We start from the raw sequence: 19,158 nt of genomic DNA on the forward strand, positions 1-19,158 counted from the left end.
TAGTAACCGTTACTGAATAGACGGATGTGAATACGAGAAGTACACAAAGAGCTTTAAAAAGAGAGGGCAGCGGAGATAGGAGCTATTCTTCATGCAGCTGAACGCCTCTCTGTTTTCCTCTCATCTCCACAAGGCCCACCTATTATTGGAAGCACTGGGGAGGCGGGAATGCTGTGAGTTTAAATATTCATGATGTTAAAAACAGGAAAAAAACAGGTGCATCTCTGCACATAATATCCGCCAGAGGTACCGCCATGAAGGTAGCGGCAATGTCTGCTAATATGGCTGTTCTCCATCTCTGAATACATAAACACAGGCAACGTATTTACAGACAGAGAAAATGGGCAGCAAGAGTGGAGAGAGTTGAGGCCATTAGAAAGTCTCTCATGAGGAAAGCGTATAGTCTCGTGTGAGTATTTACAGGGGATAGACCTCAGTGCTGGACGTCTGGTGCTCCTTTGATGAATCAGTACCACATAGGCTCTGATGTATAACCCTGTTGACGTGGTTCCGCTACATGATAGGGCAGGGGAAGACGGCGTGATATGTACAGTATGGCTGCACCGGCAGGGAATGTGTTAGGGATGAGGGCGCGTGGGAAAGGTAAGTGTTTTTGTCTGGACAGTGTGGGTGAAACAATTGGGAGTATGTGTTATGAGCTATGTACAATTTGTGCAAGGTACTAGGGGTGAAATAGCATCTCCATCTTAGGGCTCTTGGCCAGAAAGCCATTCAAACAATCCCACCCAGGTGATTGAGGTGATTGAAGTCCCACTGAGCCGAGCTCAGAACCATGTCTTTATCGGGCCTGGGCGGGGAGGTAAGTGATGCGTCATTGGCTGCAGAGGTCGATTGGCCTCCTACCTTTCACGGGGACTGCCGACAATGATAATTCACATTATTTAAAGTTATATGTGAAAGGTTATGGGTGTTTGGAAGAACGACAGGCGGTTACTGAGCTTAAATTACGACTTCCTTTGAGTGAGATTAACTGGTAATAATGACCGGTCATTACGAAGTTTAATGATCATTCATCATATGTGTGATGAATACTGACTGGTTTTAACGAGGGTTTAATGATTGACTATGATTATCTAAATACAGGAATAGTTATAACTGGAACAGCTTTGTAAATACAGTTGAAGTCGGAAGTTTACATACACTTAGGCTGGACTCATTAAAACTTGTTTTTCAACGACCACAAATTTCTTGTGAACAAACTATAGTTTTGGCAAGTCGGTTAGGACATCTACTTTGTGCATGACACAAGTAATTTTTCCAACAATTGCTTACAGACAGATTATTTCACTTATAATTCACTGTATCACAATACCAGTGGGTCAGAAGTTTACATACACTAAATTGACTGTGCCTTTAAACAGCTTGGAAAGTTCCAGAAAATTATGTCATGGCTTTAGAAGCTTCTGATAGGCTAATTGACATCATTTGAGTCAATTGGAGGTGCACCTGTGGATGTATTTCAAGGCCTACCTTCAAACTCAGTGCCTCTGCTTGACATCATGGGAAAATCAAAATAAATCAGACAAATTGTAGACCTCCACAAGTCTGGTTAATCCTTGGGAGCAATTTCCAAACACCTGAAGGTACCACGTTCATTGCGTACAAACAATTGTACGCAAGTATAAACACCATGGGACCACACAGCCCGTCATACCACTCAGGAAAGAGACACGTTCTGTCTCCTAGAAATGAACATACTTTAGTGCGAAAAGTGCAAATTAATCCCAGAACAACAGCAAAGGACCTTGTGAAGATGCTGGAGGAAACATGTACAAAAGTATCTATTTCCACAGTAAAACAAGTCTTATATCGACATAATCTGAACGGCCGCTCAGCAAGGAAGAAGCCACTGCTCCAAAACCAACATAAAAAAGCCAGACTACAGTTTGCAACTGCACATAGGGACAAAGATAGTACTTTTTGGAGAAATGTCCTCTGGTCTGATGAAACAAAAATGGAACTGTTTGGCCATAATGACCATCGTTATGTTTGGAGGAAAAATGGGGAGGCTTGCAAGCCGAAGAACACCATCCCAATCGTGAAGCACGAGGGTGGCAGCATCATGTTGTGGGGGTGCTTCGCTGCAGGAGGGACTGTTGCACTTCACAAAATAGATGGCATCACGAGGAAGGGAAATGATGTGGTATATTGAAGCAACATCTCAAGACATCAGTCAGGAAGTGAAAGCTTGGTCTCAAATGGGTTTTCCAAATGGACAATGATCGCAAGCATACTTCCAAAGTTGTGGAAAATAGCTTAAGGACAACACAGTCAAGGCGTTGGAGTGGCCATCACAAAGCCCTGACCTCAATCCTATAGAAAATCTGTGGGCAGACCTGAAAAAGCGTGTGCGAGCAAGGAGGCCTACAAACCTGACTGAGTTACACCAGCTCTGTCAGGAGGAACGGGCCAAAATTCACCCAACTTATTGTGGGAAGCTTGTGGAAGGCTACCCAAAACATTTGACCCAAGTTAAATCATTGTAAAGGCAATTCTACCAATTACTAATTGAGTGTATGTAAACTTCTGACCCGCTGGGAATGTGATGAAGGAAATAAAAGCTGAAATAAATCTCTGAAATTTCACATTCTTAAAATAAAGTGATGATCCTAAGTGACCTAAGGCAGGGAATTTTTACTAGGATTAAATGTCAGGAATTGTGAAAAACTGAGTTTAAATGTATTTGGCTAAGGTGTATGTAAATTTCCGACTTCAACTGTACGTCCCAATGATTTGTTTTTGCCAGGTTACATAGAACCTGGGAAATTAAACCATGGCGTATTGTGTACGGTAACAAACACTACACCGCTAAATTAAACTGCTGAGCCCACGCATGCACACCCAGTCTCTCACTTCTATAAGTGCTCTGAAAACACAACACATTTTAGAGCTTAACTGCCACTTAGAACCAAACAAACAAAAACTATGCTAATGGCAACTTGGGATGAAGCTCACCTTGGACACAGCAGTGCACAGACAACCTTGCATCACTCAAGTGTTCCACAAGCCGTCTTCATCGACCTGGCCAAGGCTTTCGACTCTGTCAATCACCATATTCTTTACGGCAGACTCAGTAGCCTCGGTTTTTCTAATGACTGCCTTGCCTGGTTCACCAACTACTTTGCAGACAGAGTTCAGTGTGTCAAATCGGAGGGCATGTTGTCCGGTCCTCTGGCAGTCTCTATGGGGTGCCACAGGGTTCAATTCTCGGGCCGACTCTTTTCTCTGTATATATCAATGATGTTGCTCTTGCTGCGGGCGATTCCCTGATCCACCTCTACTCAGACGACACCATTCTGTATACTTCCGGCCCTTCCTTGGACACTGTGCTATCTAACTTCCAAACAAGCTTCAACACCATACAACACTCCTTCCGTGGCCTCCAACTGCTCTTAAACGTTAGTAAAACAAAATGTATGCTTTTCAACCGTTCGCTGCCTGCACCCACACGCCCGACTAGCATCACCACCCTGGATGGTTCTGACCTAGAATACGTGGACATCTATAAGTACCTAGGTGTCTGACTAGACTGTAAACTCTCCTTCCAGACTCATATCAAACATCTCCAATCTAAAATCAAATCTAGAGTCGGCTTTCTATTCCGCAACAAAGCCTCCTTCACTCACGCTGCCAAACTTACCCTAGTAAAACTGACTATCCTACCGATCCTCGACTTCGGCAATGTCATCTACAAAATAGCTTCCAATACTCTACTCAGCAAACTGGATGCAGTTTATCACAGTGCCATCCGTTTTGTTACTAAAGCACCTTATACCACCCACCACTGCGACCTGTATGCTCTAGTCGGCTGGCCCTCGCTACATATTCGTCGCCAGACCCACTGGCTCCAGGTCATCTACAAGTCCATGCTAGGTAAAGCTCCGCCTTATCTCAGTTCACTGGTAACGATGGCAACACCCACCCGTAGCACGTGCTCCAGCAGGTGTATCTCACTGATCATCCCTAAAGCCAACACCTCATTTGGCCGCCTTTCGTTCCAGTTCTCTGCTGCCTGTGACTGGAATGAATTGCAAACATCGCTGAAGTTGGAGACTTTTATCTCCCTCACCAACTTCAAACATCTGCTATCTGAGCAGCTAACCGATCGCTGCAGCTGTACATAGTCTATTGGTAAATAGCCCACCCAATTTACCTACCTCATCCTGTTTATATTTATTTACTTTTCTGCTCTTTTGCACACCAGTATCTCTACCTGTACATGACCATCTGATCATTTATCACTCCAGTGTTAATCTGCAAAATTGTAATTATTCGCCCACCTCCTCATGCCTTTTGCACACAATGTATATACACTCTCACTCTTTTCTACTGTGTTATTGACTTGTTAATTGTTTAACTCTGTGTTGTCTGTTCACACTGCTATGCTTTATCTTGGCCAGGTCGCAGTTGTAAATGAGAACTTGTTCTCAACTAGCCTACCTGGTTAAATAAAGGTGAAATAAATAAAAAATAAACTTGGTTCATTAGACCTCAACGTTTTCTACTGTACATGCAAATGATCCCCATTGATTAATATAATTATGAGAGGGGTTATGGAGAAGGAAATACAGAGAGAGAGAGAGAGAACAAGCAATAGAGAGAGTGAGAGAGACGAGTACGTTGACTAAAGGGATTTCAGATGCTTTTTCAATGGAAGACATCCAGACAAAGTTTATAAATAAATGTAAGGAGCTGCCAGGCAGCCTGGGTTCCAGCCAGTCAGAAGTTCTGTGAGGCAGTGTGTGACTCTAGGAGCTGAACAAACCCAAACCATCCCTACCAGGCTGGCAGCCAGCATACCAGACTAACATACTTTCCTGCACAACAATCCCAATAGATTGGTAAAGATGTATACAACAAATCATATTCTAAGAGAGAGCGAGAGCTAGAGAGAGAGAGAGAGTGTTGGGGAAGAGAGGGATAGAGAGAAGGAGGGGAAGAGAGAGGATGTGTTCAGAATACCAACACGAGGACTGGCTGAGCCTCCCAGTGGCAAGGCAGTCTGCTGAGCTGAAGCCTGCTGGAACTGATCCAGAGCTGCCTGTAGAGGCGTGACTGACTGGGGGAAACAGGGAGGGTTGGAGGTGCTGGATTTGACAGGAGAAGTGTGGCCATTGTCCCAGTGTCTTTACAGAGAGCTCTCTCTGCTACTCTGCCGTAGGTCTGATCCCTCCTAGAAGAGAAAGTAGATTTATGCTGCATGTTGGAGGGAAGGGAGGGGCAGTGGGATAGCAGTGGCTGAGTGGAGTGCTCCTCTGATGGATGGAGACAATCATCCTTCATTACCCCTGCTGGATCATGGCTCCATCTCCATTCCCATGAGTCAGTCTCTAGGCCCTCCACTTCCAGTCAGACTCCATTTCAGTGTCTCAGGTTTGTACATAGACACACAGAGGAGCTTGTGCTTAGTTTTACACTGTGTGTCCATCTTTCAGTTGGAGAGGGATTCATGTTCTCTTACTCAGACAGGTACCCACAAGCTATATAAAAAGCGATATAAAAAGACATGATCTGGTCTTCAAGGTACAGACCACTTCTTCGCATCAGGCCCATTTAAAAGGCACATCACATGCTGTCGCCTGTACCGTGACTGACAGAGGAGCAGAGGAGAGGAGAGATGTGGCGGTGGAGATTAGAAATTGTACATTTTTGCTGCAGATGTTTGGAGGGGAGAGATCTAGGTCCGGTTTGAGCCGACGGGATGTTCTAAAAACACACATAAGGTATTCTCCTTGCGTCTCCCGATCCTCACCGCTCCTGATTGGGTTAATCAGCCTGAGCAGAACGCAGAGATTAATCAAGCGGGAACCAGAAAAGGCGAGGCAATCAGTGTCATCCTAGACAACCAGCCTCTCAGTAATTAACTGACTCTGTCAGGAATTTCCATTTACTTAAAAGATATTGCTGCTATTATTATTAATATTATTATTATTATTATTATTATTGTTTCCTGGTCATTAGGAGCAACACTCCAACCATGTATTTACCCTTTTTGTGTCACTCAAGCAAAAATATTGTAATGTCCCCACAAACAGATACTTTTCCCATATATAGCATAAACAATAGTTTGGGATGTGTAGAATTAATTGACTAAAATCTGCAAATATTGCACATATCAGGAAGTGAGTGACTATCACAACAATGACTCAAAAGGGTGTCACTATGTTTTTTATAAAACATCAGGACAACTAGACATCCTCAATCTAGGCTAACACCCAAAGAGGAGCAAGAGACAGACGTGTGGGCAAAGTAAACGTTGCAAAGTAAAATAGGAGACGCAACACATCGAATGCATGTTGATGGCATAGGTATTATTATATTACAGCAGGTACAGTGTGTGGAAAAGGGAGATCATGCATGAGGCGATTACCCAGGTAATACGAGTGGTGGAGTCAGCAAGGCCTGCATTAGTAGACGCATAAGGTCACAAAACCTTGAGATAATTTGAAGGTCAGGCAGAGAAGCCAAGCACATTTGAATTATGAGGTGAGCATGAAGCCTAACATACAATCCCACGTTATCGTTTAAATTAAGTTGTTAAAACACGACTTCTTGATATGTGTGTAATCATTCAGAGAGGTGACCCATTTTTCCATTTTTATAGAGTGCCCTAAACATTTCCCTTAAATTCTGAAATTCATTGGATCAAAAGGTCAATGGATTTAACATATATCATTGGAAGAGGTGACAGTGCAGGGCCGAAAATAGACGATCTTATTAAATCGGGAAAACTATGACGGTGTTTTCTCCTCCAAGGTAATTCTCAACATTTGATGGTGAGAGAGGGAAGCGGCAGGCATACAAATGTCATTTTATCAATCCCAGAGAAATCTCAGCATACAACGCAGCACAGACACAGCGGTCTCGTCAAGACATTATTTACTAAAGCTACAGTGTTAGCAGGTTCCCTCCTATCGATTCGACCACCGCGGCAGCGACGGTTCATTAGGCCAAGAAATTAAAATGTCAGAAGCCGCGGGGAACGGCAGACGAGGTGCCATTATATCCATAGAGAACACAGACGTCGCCGTGGACATGAAAAAACTTGCATCTAATGAACTCCCTGCTTCATGAGCCGCAAAGGAAAAACTATATCGCTCATCACATCATCATTGCAAAGCCATTCCAGTTCATTCACAAGACTGCATCTCGCGAGCAGCTGTTTTGTTCTTTCAATTCCCATGGAGATCAGACTATTATTATGATTCATACCACAGTATTGTCAAATACTCATTTCTGATTGGTTAAAAGGGAATTTTAGAGTTAGTATTAAAAGCAGATATATGGGAGAGTTGGAAAAGACACGTTTGAAGTAGTTCCAACAATAAGCGTTTTTTTTTTTACCATTCTAAAGCACTGCACCATGCTGACAGTACTTGCTACCATGTTACAGAAAGTCAAATCAACAACGACACAAACCGAAATTGGATACATTCTAAACTCAGGTCAAACGAGGAAAAATGTACTTAGCTAACTAGGATTCATTTGTTTTTGCAGAGACATATTTTTTGCAGCATCTGATGACTTACCATGGTGAGTACGGTACATCAATGAGTACGGATACATGCACACAATAATGCAAATATTGTGGATAATCAGATTAATGCAAAAGTTCGATTAAAACGTTTACATGCTTTGCAAGAAGAACAATTTCCCAAATAATCATGTTTAACGTTACATGGACACATCTGAAATCACGCTACCCGATGGCACTACCCGATGGCACTACCCGATGGCACTGATAAACGCAGACAATTGCCAATCAAAATAAACGCTCTACCACAGTGACCATGTTATTTTTGTTAAGCAAATCTGTTTGTGAGGTCGGACATATAACATTTGAATGTGGAAACTACTTCTAAGAAGTATACATTCAGTTGTTCCGAACTCACGTCCCTCGCGCTAAAGAGGGAGGGTCCCTAGGCTGATAGCACATGCGCAGATCAAATACACCAACTGGAACGCAGAATAAGGTCTTTACATGTGCTAATCCTTTGAAAGATTCCTCAGAAAACCAGGTGTTTTAGTCGGCGTATGCTTACTTCGAGTTTGACTTTAGGCCGATTAACATAAGAGTACGGTGTTTATATGACTATTGTATAATCTGCCTACTGCCATAAAACAGTTTTAATATCGAATTATTACTGTGCATGTAAATGTCCTCAATGCCGCGGTCATCACGCAAGTGGCACTATGCTGTCAAATCCTCCCACGTTTCTACACTGAACAAAAATATAAATACAAAATGTTGTGTTTGTCTGAGCTGGAATAAAACAGATATTTTCCATATGCCCAAAAATATTATTTTGTTATTACTTTGCCTTCCCAGCATTTTGCAGTGTTGCTGATTTTCTGCACAAATTTGTTTACATTTCTGTTAGTGAGTATTTCTCCTTTGTCATGATAATCCCTGCTGAACAGTATTTCTGTCTGCAATAAAGCCCTTTTGTGGGGGGTAAACTCATTCTGATTGGCTGGGCCTGGCTTCCCAGTGGGTGGGCCTATGCCCTCCCAGGCCCACCAATGGTTGTGCCCCTGCCCAGTCATGTGAAATCCATAGATTAGGGCCTAATGAATTTACTTCAATTGACTGATTTCCTTATATGAACTGTAACTCAGTAAAATCTTTGAAATAGTTTGCTTTTATATTTTTGTTCAGTATAGTTTGACCAGCTGTTTTCAGCAACTGTCATTGTTGAATTCGGTTATATTGGCAGATTTGCTAGCAACAAACGATTTAGCTAGCGTTTGGCCTAGTGTTTCATTTGCAACGTGATCTCTACTATAATGAACAGGCCTGAGAAGAGAGCAACCTTTCAGTGCCAGGTGAAATCGCAAATCAGCAGCTCATTGTTATGGATGTATCCAAATAAATGCCACTGGAAAAAAGTTTAATCAAATGCAAATACTGCTATTCTGTTATCCTGGCTGCACTGTTTGACGTGCCTGTGCTAGCTATAGTTGCCTAGCTAGCAAGCAAGGGATAAGAACGTTGCCAGCTATCATGGCAACCGAATAAACGAACGACTGGGTCACGTCTCTGGCAACCAGGTTTGTTGGGATGATAAAAGTTGAATGTACTTATCAAAATATAAAGGAAAACATGTCATTTCTATACCAGTAAATGTGTGCTTCAGTATTATTTTCTTTGGAATATGTGGTACTGTATAAACGGGGGAAACGCCTCCGCTCTGCACACTACCTTGGAAAAATTAACTCCACGGAAGGACTCTGCTATCCGGTCGTCCATTAATACCAAGGTAATGTCCAGAACGTCGGCATTTAGCCCTTACTTAATTAAATGATATATGTAATCTAGGATGGATTCATGTATATCGCACTTCACATGTTTCTCCTGATAGATTTGAGGCCAAGATAAAAAGCCTTCTAACACAAATGTGAAAAAAAGTTCAAACATAGGGGAAATGCACGAGGTGCTGATGAGTGAGGAAGAGAGCAAGAGCAAAGAAAAGAGAAAGAGAGAGAGGGTGTATTTCATTGTCCTGTGATGAATAAAGAAACATTGAACAGGTGTCCCTGAGACCAAAAGAGAGCGAGAGTGGGGAGGCAGAGCTGATGACAAAGCTGGTGACAGACTACACCCACATGTCAGCATGTCACAAAGACAGAGGGTATCTGTGGATGGCACCTGGTGCTACCGTGCCCTGTGTCCGGCTGTCTCAGACTGATGGCCTGACTCGTTCACAGTGGAAACTTGGCAGTGTATATTAAATCGGCGGGGTGGAGATAATGGCCATGTCGTGTTCCACTCTCCTATGCATCAGGTGACGGGGGGCTTGGCTGAGATTCAACTCAACTGTCTGTTCCCACTCACGCCCTGAGTCTTCAGATGATTGACTGGCCATCCAAATGGATCAAGAAGACGTAGCCCCCCCCACGGCTCAACTTACTCTTCTATTCAGGACAGTGGCCCCATGCTGTAATGGTGCTAGCAGCACAGCAGAATGCTGAGAAGGCAAAGTAATAACAAATCAGGCAGCAGGAACATAAATATTATTTATCTTCCTCCCAAAAATAAATACAAAGAAACAATCCCACCAGCTCCAGATACTGTCAAACCTCGGGACAAATTGTTGGTTATGCAGTACATGAAAATGAAATGAATAACAGTGTGGTGCCGGGAGAAGGAAGGGAGGTGGAGATATACGGGCCAACCCATGTATCCACCCTTCTCTGCATTGGAATTCCTTGCACATCCCTTGGCGCTTACTCATGCCCCCTCAGACAATCCGCCGTTCCCCTCTCCATGTTTTATGGATGGGTTTCCTCCCGGCACGCCGATTAAGGGACAATCAAATCCTAGGCCGCCTCCCGGCCCACGGATCCCCGTCTCTGGAGGAACGTCTGGATATAGGCTCCATTAAAATTTCTGTATCCTGTCAGAGCGGGGACGGGGGGCTTGGCTGAGATTCAACTCAACTGTCTGTTCCCACTCACGCCCTGAGTCTTCAGATGATTGACTGGCCATCCAAATGGATCAAGAAGACGTAGCCACACAGAGGCCTGGGTGAAATTAAACCTACACTCACAAGAGAGATACTAATACTTCATGGATATGGGGTGGATTGGTATAGGTCTGGATGGATATGGTAGGTAGATGTATGGGGTTCCACCTATAGGAGAAAATAGCCTATCCCTTCTCATGCAGCAATTCAATGAGACCCAGTGTGCTATATGTTCATATTCAGAGGGCGTGTACACATGCAGTGTGAGTGAATATAATGAATAGCCTCTGTAAACAGTCTAATGAGTGTGAAGCTACATGTTTACGCTGTCAATGAGCAGCTGATTAGCGTGATGGAAATAACACACCGCAAGATCAACTGGTCTCAATCAGTGTGTGTGTGTGTGGGTGGGGGGGCACATGTTCCTGCACACAATGACACGTGCGCCCATCTGTACAGAAGCATACACACCTGCAGGAACATGCCGGAACACGTACCGACAAAGACAAAGATCCCAGACACTGATTGAACAGAGCATCTCCTCCTACCAAGCTTCTAATCCAATCATGTCTCGTGGCCTGCGGTCAGTGGGAGCTACACAGGCTAGCTGAGAGAAAATGAGCAGGGACTCAGTGGTGCTCCCCACCCCACTGGGCTCAGTCCATGAGAGAGAGACAAAAAGAAGAATAGAAGAATAGGTGGAGGGAGATGAGAGAAAAGATGGAGAGCGACAAATTATATATAGAAAGCGGAGAAGATGATAAGATAGTGAGTAAAAAAGGTTGAAGTGGCTAGCTAGAGGATAGCTAGTGGCTAGCTAGAGGATAGCTAGTGGCTAGCTAGAGGATAGCTAGTGGAATCAACTACGGACAACTTTTCTGACTCCTCATCTCTGACGGTAAAGAACTGAACAGTATGACAACCAAACAAAAGACAACATATGTTCGGCCGTCTTTCTCATTTCCTTCTCCCTCAGTCTTCTCCTCTCCCTCAGTCTCCCCCTGCTCAAATCACAATTGTCTGTGACAGGCATACAAAAGCAGACGTTTGTGGGGGGAAAATAGGAAAGCAGTGCTGACTTATCTTCTCTGCAAGAACCTCATTAGTCTCGGAGTGGCTATGAACTCATTTTCCCTATTGTAGTCCTGCCACTTATGGGTGTGTGCTGTCGATCTCCTGGATGAGGAGAGTAATTATGAGGGAGAGTGGTTCTGAAACTAAGACACGGGAGTCAGAGAGAGGTGGTGCAGGTATTGGCTGTGTCACTCAGCAGCTCTCGTAAAGGAAACCTGGTGTTTACAGCACGACCAAGAGGCTCATGTCTGGGAGCGAAAGAAAAAAACGGACACTCAAAATGGCAACCTGTAAAGGACGAGGGCAGGGCTAGTTTAGTTTTAGGGTGGAGCAGGATTTGAGGTCTCGTGTCAGGTTTCAATGGGGGGGAATACGGTACCTCAGGTTCCCCGGGCTTAGAAAGGTAGATGGCACTCCTGTGGCATGCATCGTCCAGACACACTGGGAGAAGGTGGTCCTGGAACCCATCGCCATCTGGAAGAAAAAGAGAAAGACATGAATAAAACAAGGGCAAACAAAAAAAAAGCAGGATGATGGGAAAACTGAAACGAACAGAGACAGAACAGCGGAGGTAAGAGTAAAAACATTCAATCAGAGCACCGAGGAAAGAAAGAGAGAGAGAGAGAGATGGCAGGTGGGGAGAGAGTGAGTGAGGTAAAAGGTGAACGAGAGAGACTAATACAGTAGTTTCACAATCGGAGCGAGCTTGTCAGTCTTTATTCTGTGTTATCATCCACTGATGTTTACTGTCAGACCAGTAGGATGGCACTGGCTCCCATTGATGAACCACATTACTATTCAGAGAGATATATAGGAGGAGAGAGAGAGAGATATAGGAGGAGGAGAGAGAGAGAGATATAGGAGGAGGAGAGAGAGAGAGATATAGGAGGAGGAGAGAGAGAGAGATATAGGAGGAGGAGAGAGAGAGAGATATAGGAGGAGGAGAGAGAGATATAGGAGGAGGAGAGAGAGATATAGGAGGAGGAGAGAGAGAGATATAGGAGGAGGAGAGAGAGAGATATAGGAGGAGGAGAGAGAGATATAGGAGGAGGAGAGAGAGAGAGAGATATAGGAGGAGGGAGAGAGAGAGAGAGATATAGGAGGAGGAGAGAGAGAGAGATATAGGAGGAGGAGAGAGAGAGAGATATAGGAGGAGGAGAGAGAGAGAGAGAGATATAGGAGGAGGAGAGAGAGATATAGGAGGAGGAGAGAGAGAGAGAGAGAGATATAGGAGGAGGAGAGAGAGAGAGAGATATAGGAGGAGGAGAGAGAGAGAGAGATATAGGAGGAGGAGAGAGAGAGAGAGAGAGAGATATAGGAGGAGATATATAGAGAGAGAGAGAGAGAGAGAGAGAGAGATATAGGAGGAGGAGAGAGAGAGAGATATAGGAGGAGGAGAGAGAGAGAGATATAGGAGGAGGAGAGAGAGAGAGATATAGGAGGAGGAGAGAGAGAGAGATATAGGAGGAGGAGAGAGAGAGAGATATAGGAGGAGGAGAGAGAGAGAGATATAGGAGGAGGAGAGAGAGAGAGATATAGGAGGAGGAGAGAGAGATATAGGAGGAGGAGAGAGAGAGAGAGATATATAGGAGGAGGAGAGAGAGATATAGGAGGAGGAGAGAGAGAGAGAGATATAGGAGGAGGAGAGAGAGAGAGAGATATAGGAGGAGGAGAGAGAGAGAGAGAGAGAGAGAGATAGGAGGAGAGAGAGAGAGAGAGAGGAGAGATATAGGAGGAGGAGAGAGAGAGAGAGAGAGAGATATAGGAGGAGGAGAGAGAGAGAGAGAGAGAGATATAGGAGGAGGAGAGAGAGAGAGAGAGATATAGGAGGAGGAGAGAGAGAGAGAGATATAGGAGGAGGAGAGAGAGAGAGAGAGAGATATAGGAGGAGGAGAGAGAGAGAGAGAGATATAGGAGGAGGAGAGAGAGAGAGAGAGAGAGATATAGGAGGAGGAGAGAGAGAGAGAGAGAGAGATATAGGAGGAGGAGAGAGAGAGAGATATAGGAGGAGGAGAGAGAGAGAGAGAGAGAGAGAGAGAGAGAGATATAGGAGGAGGAGAGAGAGAGAGAGATATAGGAGGAGGAGAGAGAGAGAGAGATATAGGAGGAGGAGAGAGAGAGAGAGAGAGAGATATAGGAGGAGGAGAGAGAGAGAGAGATATAGAGGAGGAGAGAGAGAGAGAGAGAGAGATATAGGAGGAGGAGAGAGAGAGAGATATAGGAGGAGGAGAGAGAGAGAGAGAGAGAGATATAGGAGGAGGAGAGAGAGAGAGATATATAGGAGGAGGAGAGAGAGAGAGAGATATATAGGAGGAGGAGAGAGAGAGAGAGATATATAGGAGGAGGAGAGAGAGAGAGATATATAGGAGGAGGAGAGAGAGAGAGATATATAGGAGGAGGAGAGAGAGAGAGATATATAGGAGGAGGAGAGAGAGAGAGATATATAGGAGGAGGAGAGAGAGAGATATATAGGAGGAGGAGAGAGAGAGAGAGAGATATATAGGAGGAGGAGAGTGAGAGAGAGAGATATATAGGAGGAGGAGAGAGAGAGAGATATAGGAGGAGGAGAGAGAGAGAGAGAGAGAGATATAGGAGGAGGAGAGAGAGAGAGAGATATATAGGAGGAGGAGAGAGAGAGAGATATATAGGAGGAGGAGAGAGAGAGAGATATATAGGAGGAGGAGAGAGAGAGAGATATATAGGAGGAGGAGAGAGAGAGAGATATATAGGAGGAGGAGAGAGAGAGAGATATATAGGAGGAGGAGAGAGAGAGATATATAGGAGGAGGAGAGAGAGAGAGAGATATATAGGAGGAGGAGAGTGAGAGAGAGAGATATATAGGAGGAGGAGAGAGAGAGATATATAGGAGGAGGAGAGAGAGAGAGAGAGATATATAGGAGGAGGAGAGAGAGAGAGAGAGATATATAGGAGGAGGAGAGAGAGAGATATAGGAGGAGAGAGAGATATAGGAGGAGAGAGAGATATAGGAGGAGAGAGAGAGAGAGAGATATATATGAGGAGAGAGAGAGATAGGAGAAGAGAGAGAGATAGGAGAATAGAGAGAGATATATAGGAGGAGAGAGAGATATATATATATATAGGAGGAGAGATATATATATAGGAGGAGAGAGAGATATATATAGGAGGAGGAGAGAGATGTATATAGGAGGAGGAGAGAGAGATATATAGGAGGAGGAGAGAGAGAGAGATATAGGAGGAGGAGAGAGAGATATATAGGAGGAGAGAGAGATATATATATATATATATAGGAGGAGAGAGATATAGATATATATATATAGGAGGAGGAGAGAGATATATATAGGAGGAGAGAGATATATATAGGAGGAGGAGAGAGATATATAGGAAGAGGAGAGATATATATATATATATAGGAGGAGAGAGAGAGATATATATATAGGAGGAGAGAGAGATATATATATATAGGAGGAGAGAGATATATAGAGGAGGAGAGAGAGATATATAGAGGAGGAGAGAGAGATATATAGAGGAGGAGAGAGAGATATATAGAGGAGGAGAGAGAGATATATAGAGGAGGAGAGAGAGATATATATAGGAGGAGAGATATATAGGAGGAGAGAGAGATATATAGGAGGAGAGAGAGAGATATATAGGAGGAGAGAGAGAGATATATAGGAGGAGAGAGAGAGAGATATATAGGAGGAGGAGAGAGAGATATATATAGGAGGAGAGAGAGAGAGATATATAGGAGGAGGAGAGAGAGATATATAGAGGAGGAGAGAGAGATATATATATAGGAGGAGAGAGAGATATATATAGGAGGAGGAGAGAGAGAGAGATATATATAGGAGGAGGAGAGAGATATATATAGGAGGAGGAGAGAGAGATATATAGGAGGAGGAGAGAGAGATATATAGGAGGAGGAGAGAGAGATATATAGGAGGAGGAGAGAGAGATATATATAGGAGGAGGAGAGAGAGATATATATAGGAGGAGGAGAGAGAGATATATATAGGAGGAGGAGAGAGAGATATATATAGGAGGAGAGAGATATATATATATATATATATATAGGAGGAGGAGAGAGATATATATAGGAGGAGAGAGATATATATAGGAGGAGAGAGAGATATATATATATAGGAGGAGGAGAGAGATATATAGGAGGAGAGAGAGATATATATAGGAGGAGAGAGAGAGATATATATATAGGAGGAGAGAGATATATATATATATATAGGAGGAGAGAGAGATATATATAGGAGGAGAGAGAGATATATAGGAGGAGGAGAGAGATATATAGAGGAGGAGAGAGAGATATATAGAGGAGAGAGGAGAGAGATATATAGAGGAGGAGAGAGAGAGATATATAGGAGGAGGAGAGAGATATATAGGAGAGAGAGAGATATAGGAGGAGGAGAGAGATATATATAGGAGGAGGAGAGAGATATATATATATATATATAGGAGGAGGAGAGAGATATATATAGGAGGAGAGAGAGATATATATATAGGAGGAGGAGAGAGATATATAGGAGGAGGAGGAGAGAGATATATATATATATATAGGGAGGAGAGAGATATATATATATATATAGGAGGAGAGAGAGATATATATAGGAGGAGAGAGAGATATATAGAGGAGGAGAGAGAGATATATAGAGAGGAGAGAGAGATATATAGAGGAGGAGAGAGAGATATATAGAGGAGGAGAGAGAGATATATATATAGGAGGAGAGAGAGAGATATATAGGAGGAGAGAGAGAGATATATAGGAGGAGAGAGAGAGATATATAGGAGGAGAGAGAGATATATAGAGGAGAGAGAGAGATATAGGAGAGAGAGAGAGATATATAGGAGGAGGAGAGAGATATATAGGGAGAGAGAGAGATATATAGGAGAGAGAGAGATATATAGGAGGAGGGAGAGAGATATATAGGAGGAGGAGAGAGAGATATATATAGGAGGAGGAGAGAGAGAGATATAGGAGGAGGAGAGAGAGAGGAGGAGAGAGAGAGATATATAGGAGGAGGAGAGAGAGATATATAGGAGGAGGAGAGAGATATATAGGAGGAGAGAGAGAGAGGAGGAGAGAGAGATATATATAGGAGGAGGAGAGAGAGATATATATAGGAGGAGGAGAGAGAGATATATATAGGAGGAGAGAGAGATATATATAGGAGGAGGAGAGAGATATATAGGAGGAGGAGGAGAGAGATATATATAGGAGGAGGAGAGAGAGAGAGAGAGATATATAGGAGGAGAGAGAGAGATATATAGGAGGAGGAGAGATAGATATATATAGGAGGAGAGAGAGATATATATATATATATATAGGAGGAGAGAGAGATATATATATATATATAGGAGGAGGAGGAGAGATAAATATATATGTAGGAGGAGGAGGAGATATATATATAGGAGGAGAGAGAGATATATATAGGAGGAGAGAGATATATAGGAGGAGGAGAGAGATATATATAGGAGGAGGAGAGAGATATATATATATATAGGAGGAGAGAGAGAGATATATAGGAGGAGAGAGAGATATATATAGGAGGAGAGAGAGAGAGATATAGGAGGAGAGAGAGATATATATAGGAGGAGAGAGAGAGAGAGATATAGGAGGAGAGAGAGAGATATATAGGGAGGAGAGAGAGAGATATATAGGGAGGAGGAGAGAGAGATATATATATAGGAGGAGAGAGAGAGAGATATATAGAGGAGGAGAGAGAAAGATATATAGAGGAGGAGAGAGAGATATATAGGAGGAGGAGAGAGAGATATATAGGAGGAGGAGAGAGATATATAGGAGGAGAGAGAGATATATAGGAGGAGAGAGAGATATATATATATAGGAGGAGAGAGAGAGAGAGAGATATATAGGAGGAGGAGAGAGAGATATATATAGGAGGAGAGAGAGATATATATAGGAGGAGAGAGAGAGATATATAGGAGGAGAGAGATATATATATATATAGGAGGAGAGAGATATATATATAGGAGGAGAGAGAGATATATATAGGAGGAGGAGAGAGAGATATATAGGAGGAGGAGAGAGAGATATATAGGAGGAGGAGAGAAAGATATATAGGAGGAGGAGAGAAAGATATATAGGAGGAGGAGAGAGAGATATATAGGAGGAGGAGAGAGAGATATATAGGAGGAGGAGAGAGAGATATATAGGAGGAGAGAGAGATATATAGGAGGAGAGAGAGAGATATATATATAGGAGGAGGAGAGAGAGATATATAGGAGGAGGAGAGAGAGATATATAGGAGGAGGAGAGATATATATAGAGGAGAGAGAGATATATAGGAGGAGGAGAGAGAGATATATATAGGAGGAGGAGGAGAGAGAGAGAGAGAGAGAGATATATAGAGGAGGAGGAGAGAGAGATATATAGGAGGAGGAGAGAGATATATAGGAGGAGAGAGAGATATAGGAGGAGAGAGAGAGATATATAGGAGGAGAGAGAGAGAGAGAGATATATAGGAGGAGGAGAGAGATATATATAGGAGGAGGAGAGAGAGAGATATATAGGAGGAGGAGAGAGAGATATATAGGAGGAGAGAGAGAGATATATAGGAGGAGGAGAGAGAGAGAGAGATATATAGGAGGAGGAGAGAGAGAGATATAGGAGGAGGAGAGAGAGAGAGATATAGGAGGAGGAGAGAGAGAGATATAGGAGGAGGAGAGAGATATATAGGAGGAGGAGAGAGAGAGATATATAGGAGGGAGAGAGAGAGATATATAGGAGGAGGAGAGAGAGATATATAGGAGGAGGAGAGAGAGAGATATATAGGAGGAGGAGAGAGAGAGAGAGATATAGGAGGAGAGAGAGAGAGAGAGAAGGAGGAGAGAGAGATATATATAGGAGGAGAGAGAGAATATAGGAGGAGGAGAGAGATATAGGAGGAGAGAGAGATATATAGGAGGAGAGAGAGAGAGATATATAGAGGAGAGAGAGAGATATATATAGGAGGAGAGAGAGAGAGATATATATATATATAGGAGGAGAGAGAGATATATAGGAGGAGAGAGAGAGATATATAGGAGGAGGAGAGAGAGAGATAGATAGATATATATATAGGAGGAGGAGGAGAGAGATATATATATAGGAGGAGGAGGAGATAGATATATATATAGGAGGAGGAGGAGATATATATAGGAGGAGAGAGAGATATATAGGAGGAGGAGGAGGAGAGAGATATATAGGAGGAGAAGAGAGAGAGATATAGGAGGAGAGAGAGATATATAGGAGGAGGAGAGAGAGATATATAGGAGGAGAGAGAGAGATATAGGAGGAGGAGAGAGATAGGAGGAGAGAGAGAGAGATAGGAGGAGAGATAGAGGAGATATAGGAGAGAGAGAGGAGAGAGAGAGAGATATAGAGGAGAGAGAGAGAGATATATATGAGGAGGAGAGAGATATATAGGAGGAGAGAGAGAGATATAGGAGGAGGAGAGAGAGATATATAGGAGGAGAGAGAGAGAGAGATATAGGAGGAGAGAGAGAGATATATAGAGGAGAGAGAGATATATATAGGAGGAGAGAGAGAGAGAGAGATATATAGGAGGAGAGAGAGATATATATAGGAGGAGAGAGAGATATATAT

The 19,158-nt window shown here is 43.2% G+C and overlaps 1 protein-coding gene across 1 annotated transcript in view; it reads right to left on the reverse strand.

Moving 5' to 3' along the window:
- LOC112249085 (T-cell immunomodulatory protein) overlaps positions 1-19,158 on the reverse strand; it is a 131,786-nt gene that overhangs the window by 79,974 nt on the left and 32,654 nt on the right. The window contains exon 9 of the mRNA XM_024418729.2: positions 11,941-12,035. Within this exon, the coding sequence (XP_024274497.1) occupies positions 11,941-12,035 (95 nt within the window). The remainder of the gene's footprint in view (positions 1-11,940; positions 12,036-19,158) is intronic.

The sequence above is a fragment of the Oncorhynchus tshawytscha genome, linkage group LG04 (assembly GCF_018296145.1).
Source record: "Oncorhynchus tshawytscha isolate Ot180627B linkage group LG04, Otsh_v2.0, whole genome shotgun sequence".
NCBI classification, from domain to species: domain Eukaryota; kingdom Metazoa; phylum Chordata; class Actinopteri; order Salmoniformes; family Salmonidae; genus Oncorhynchus; species Oncorhynchus tshawytscha.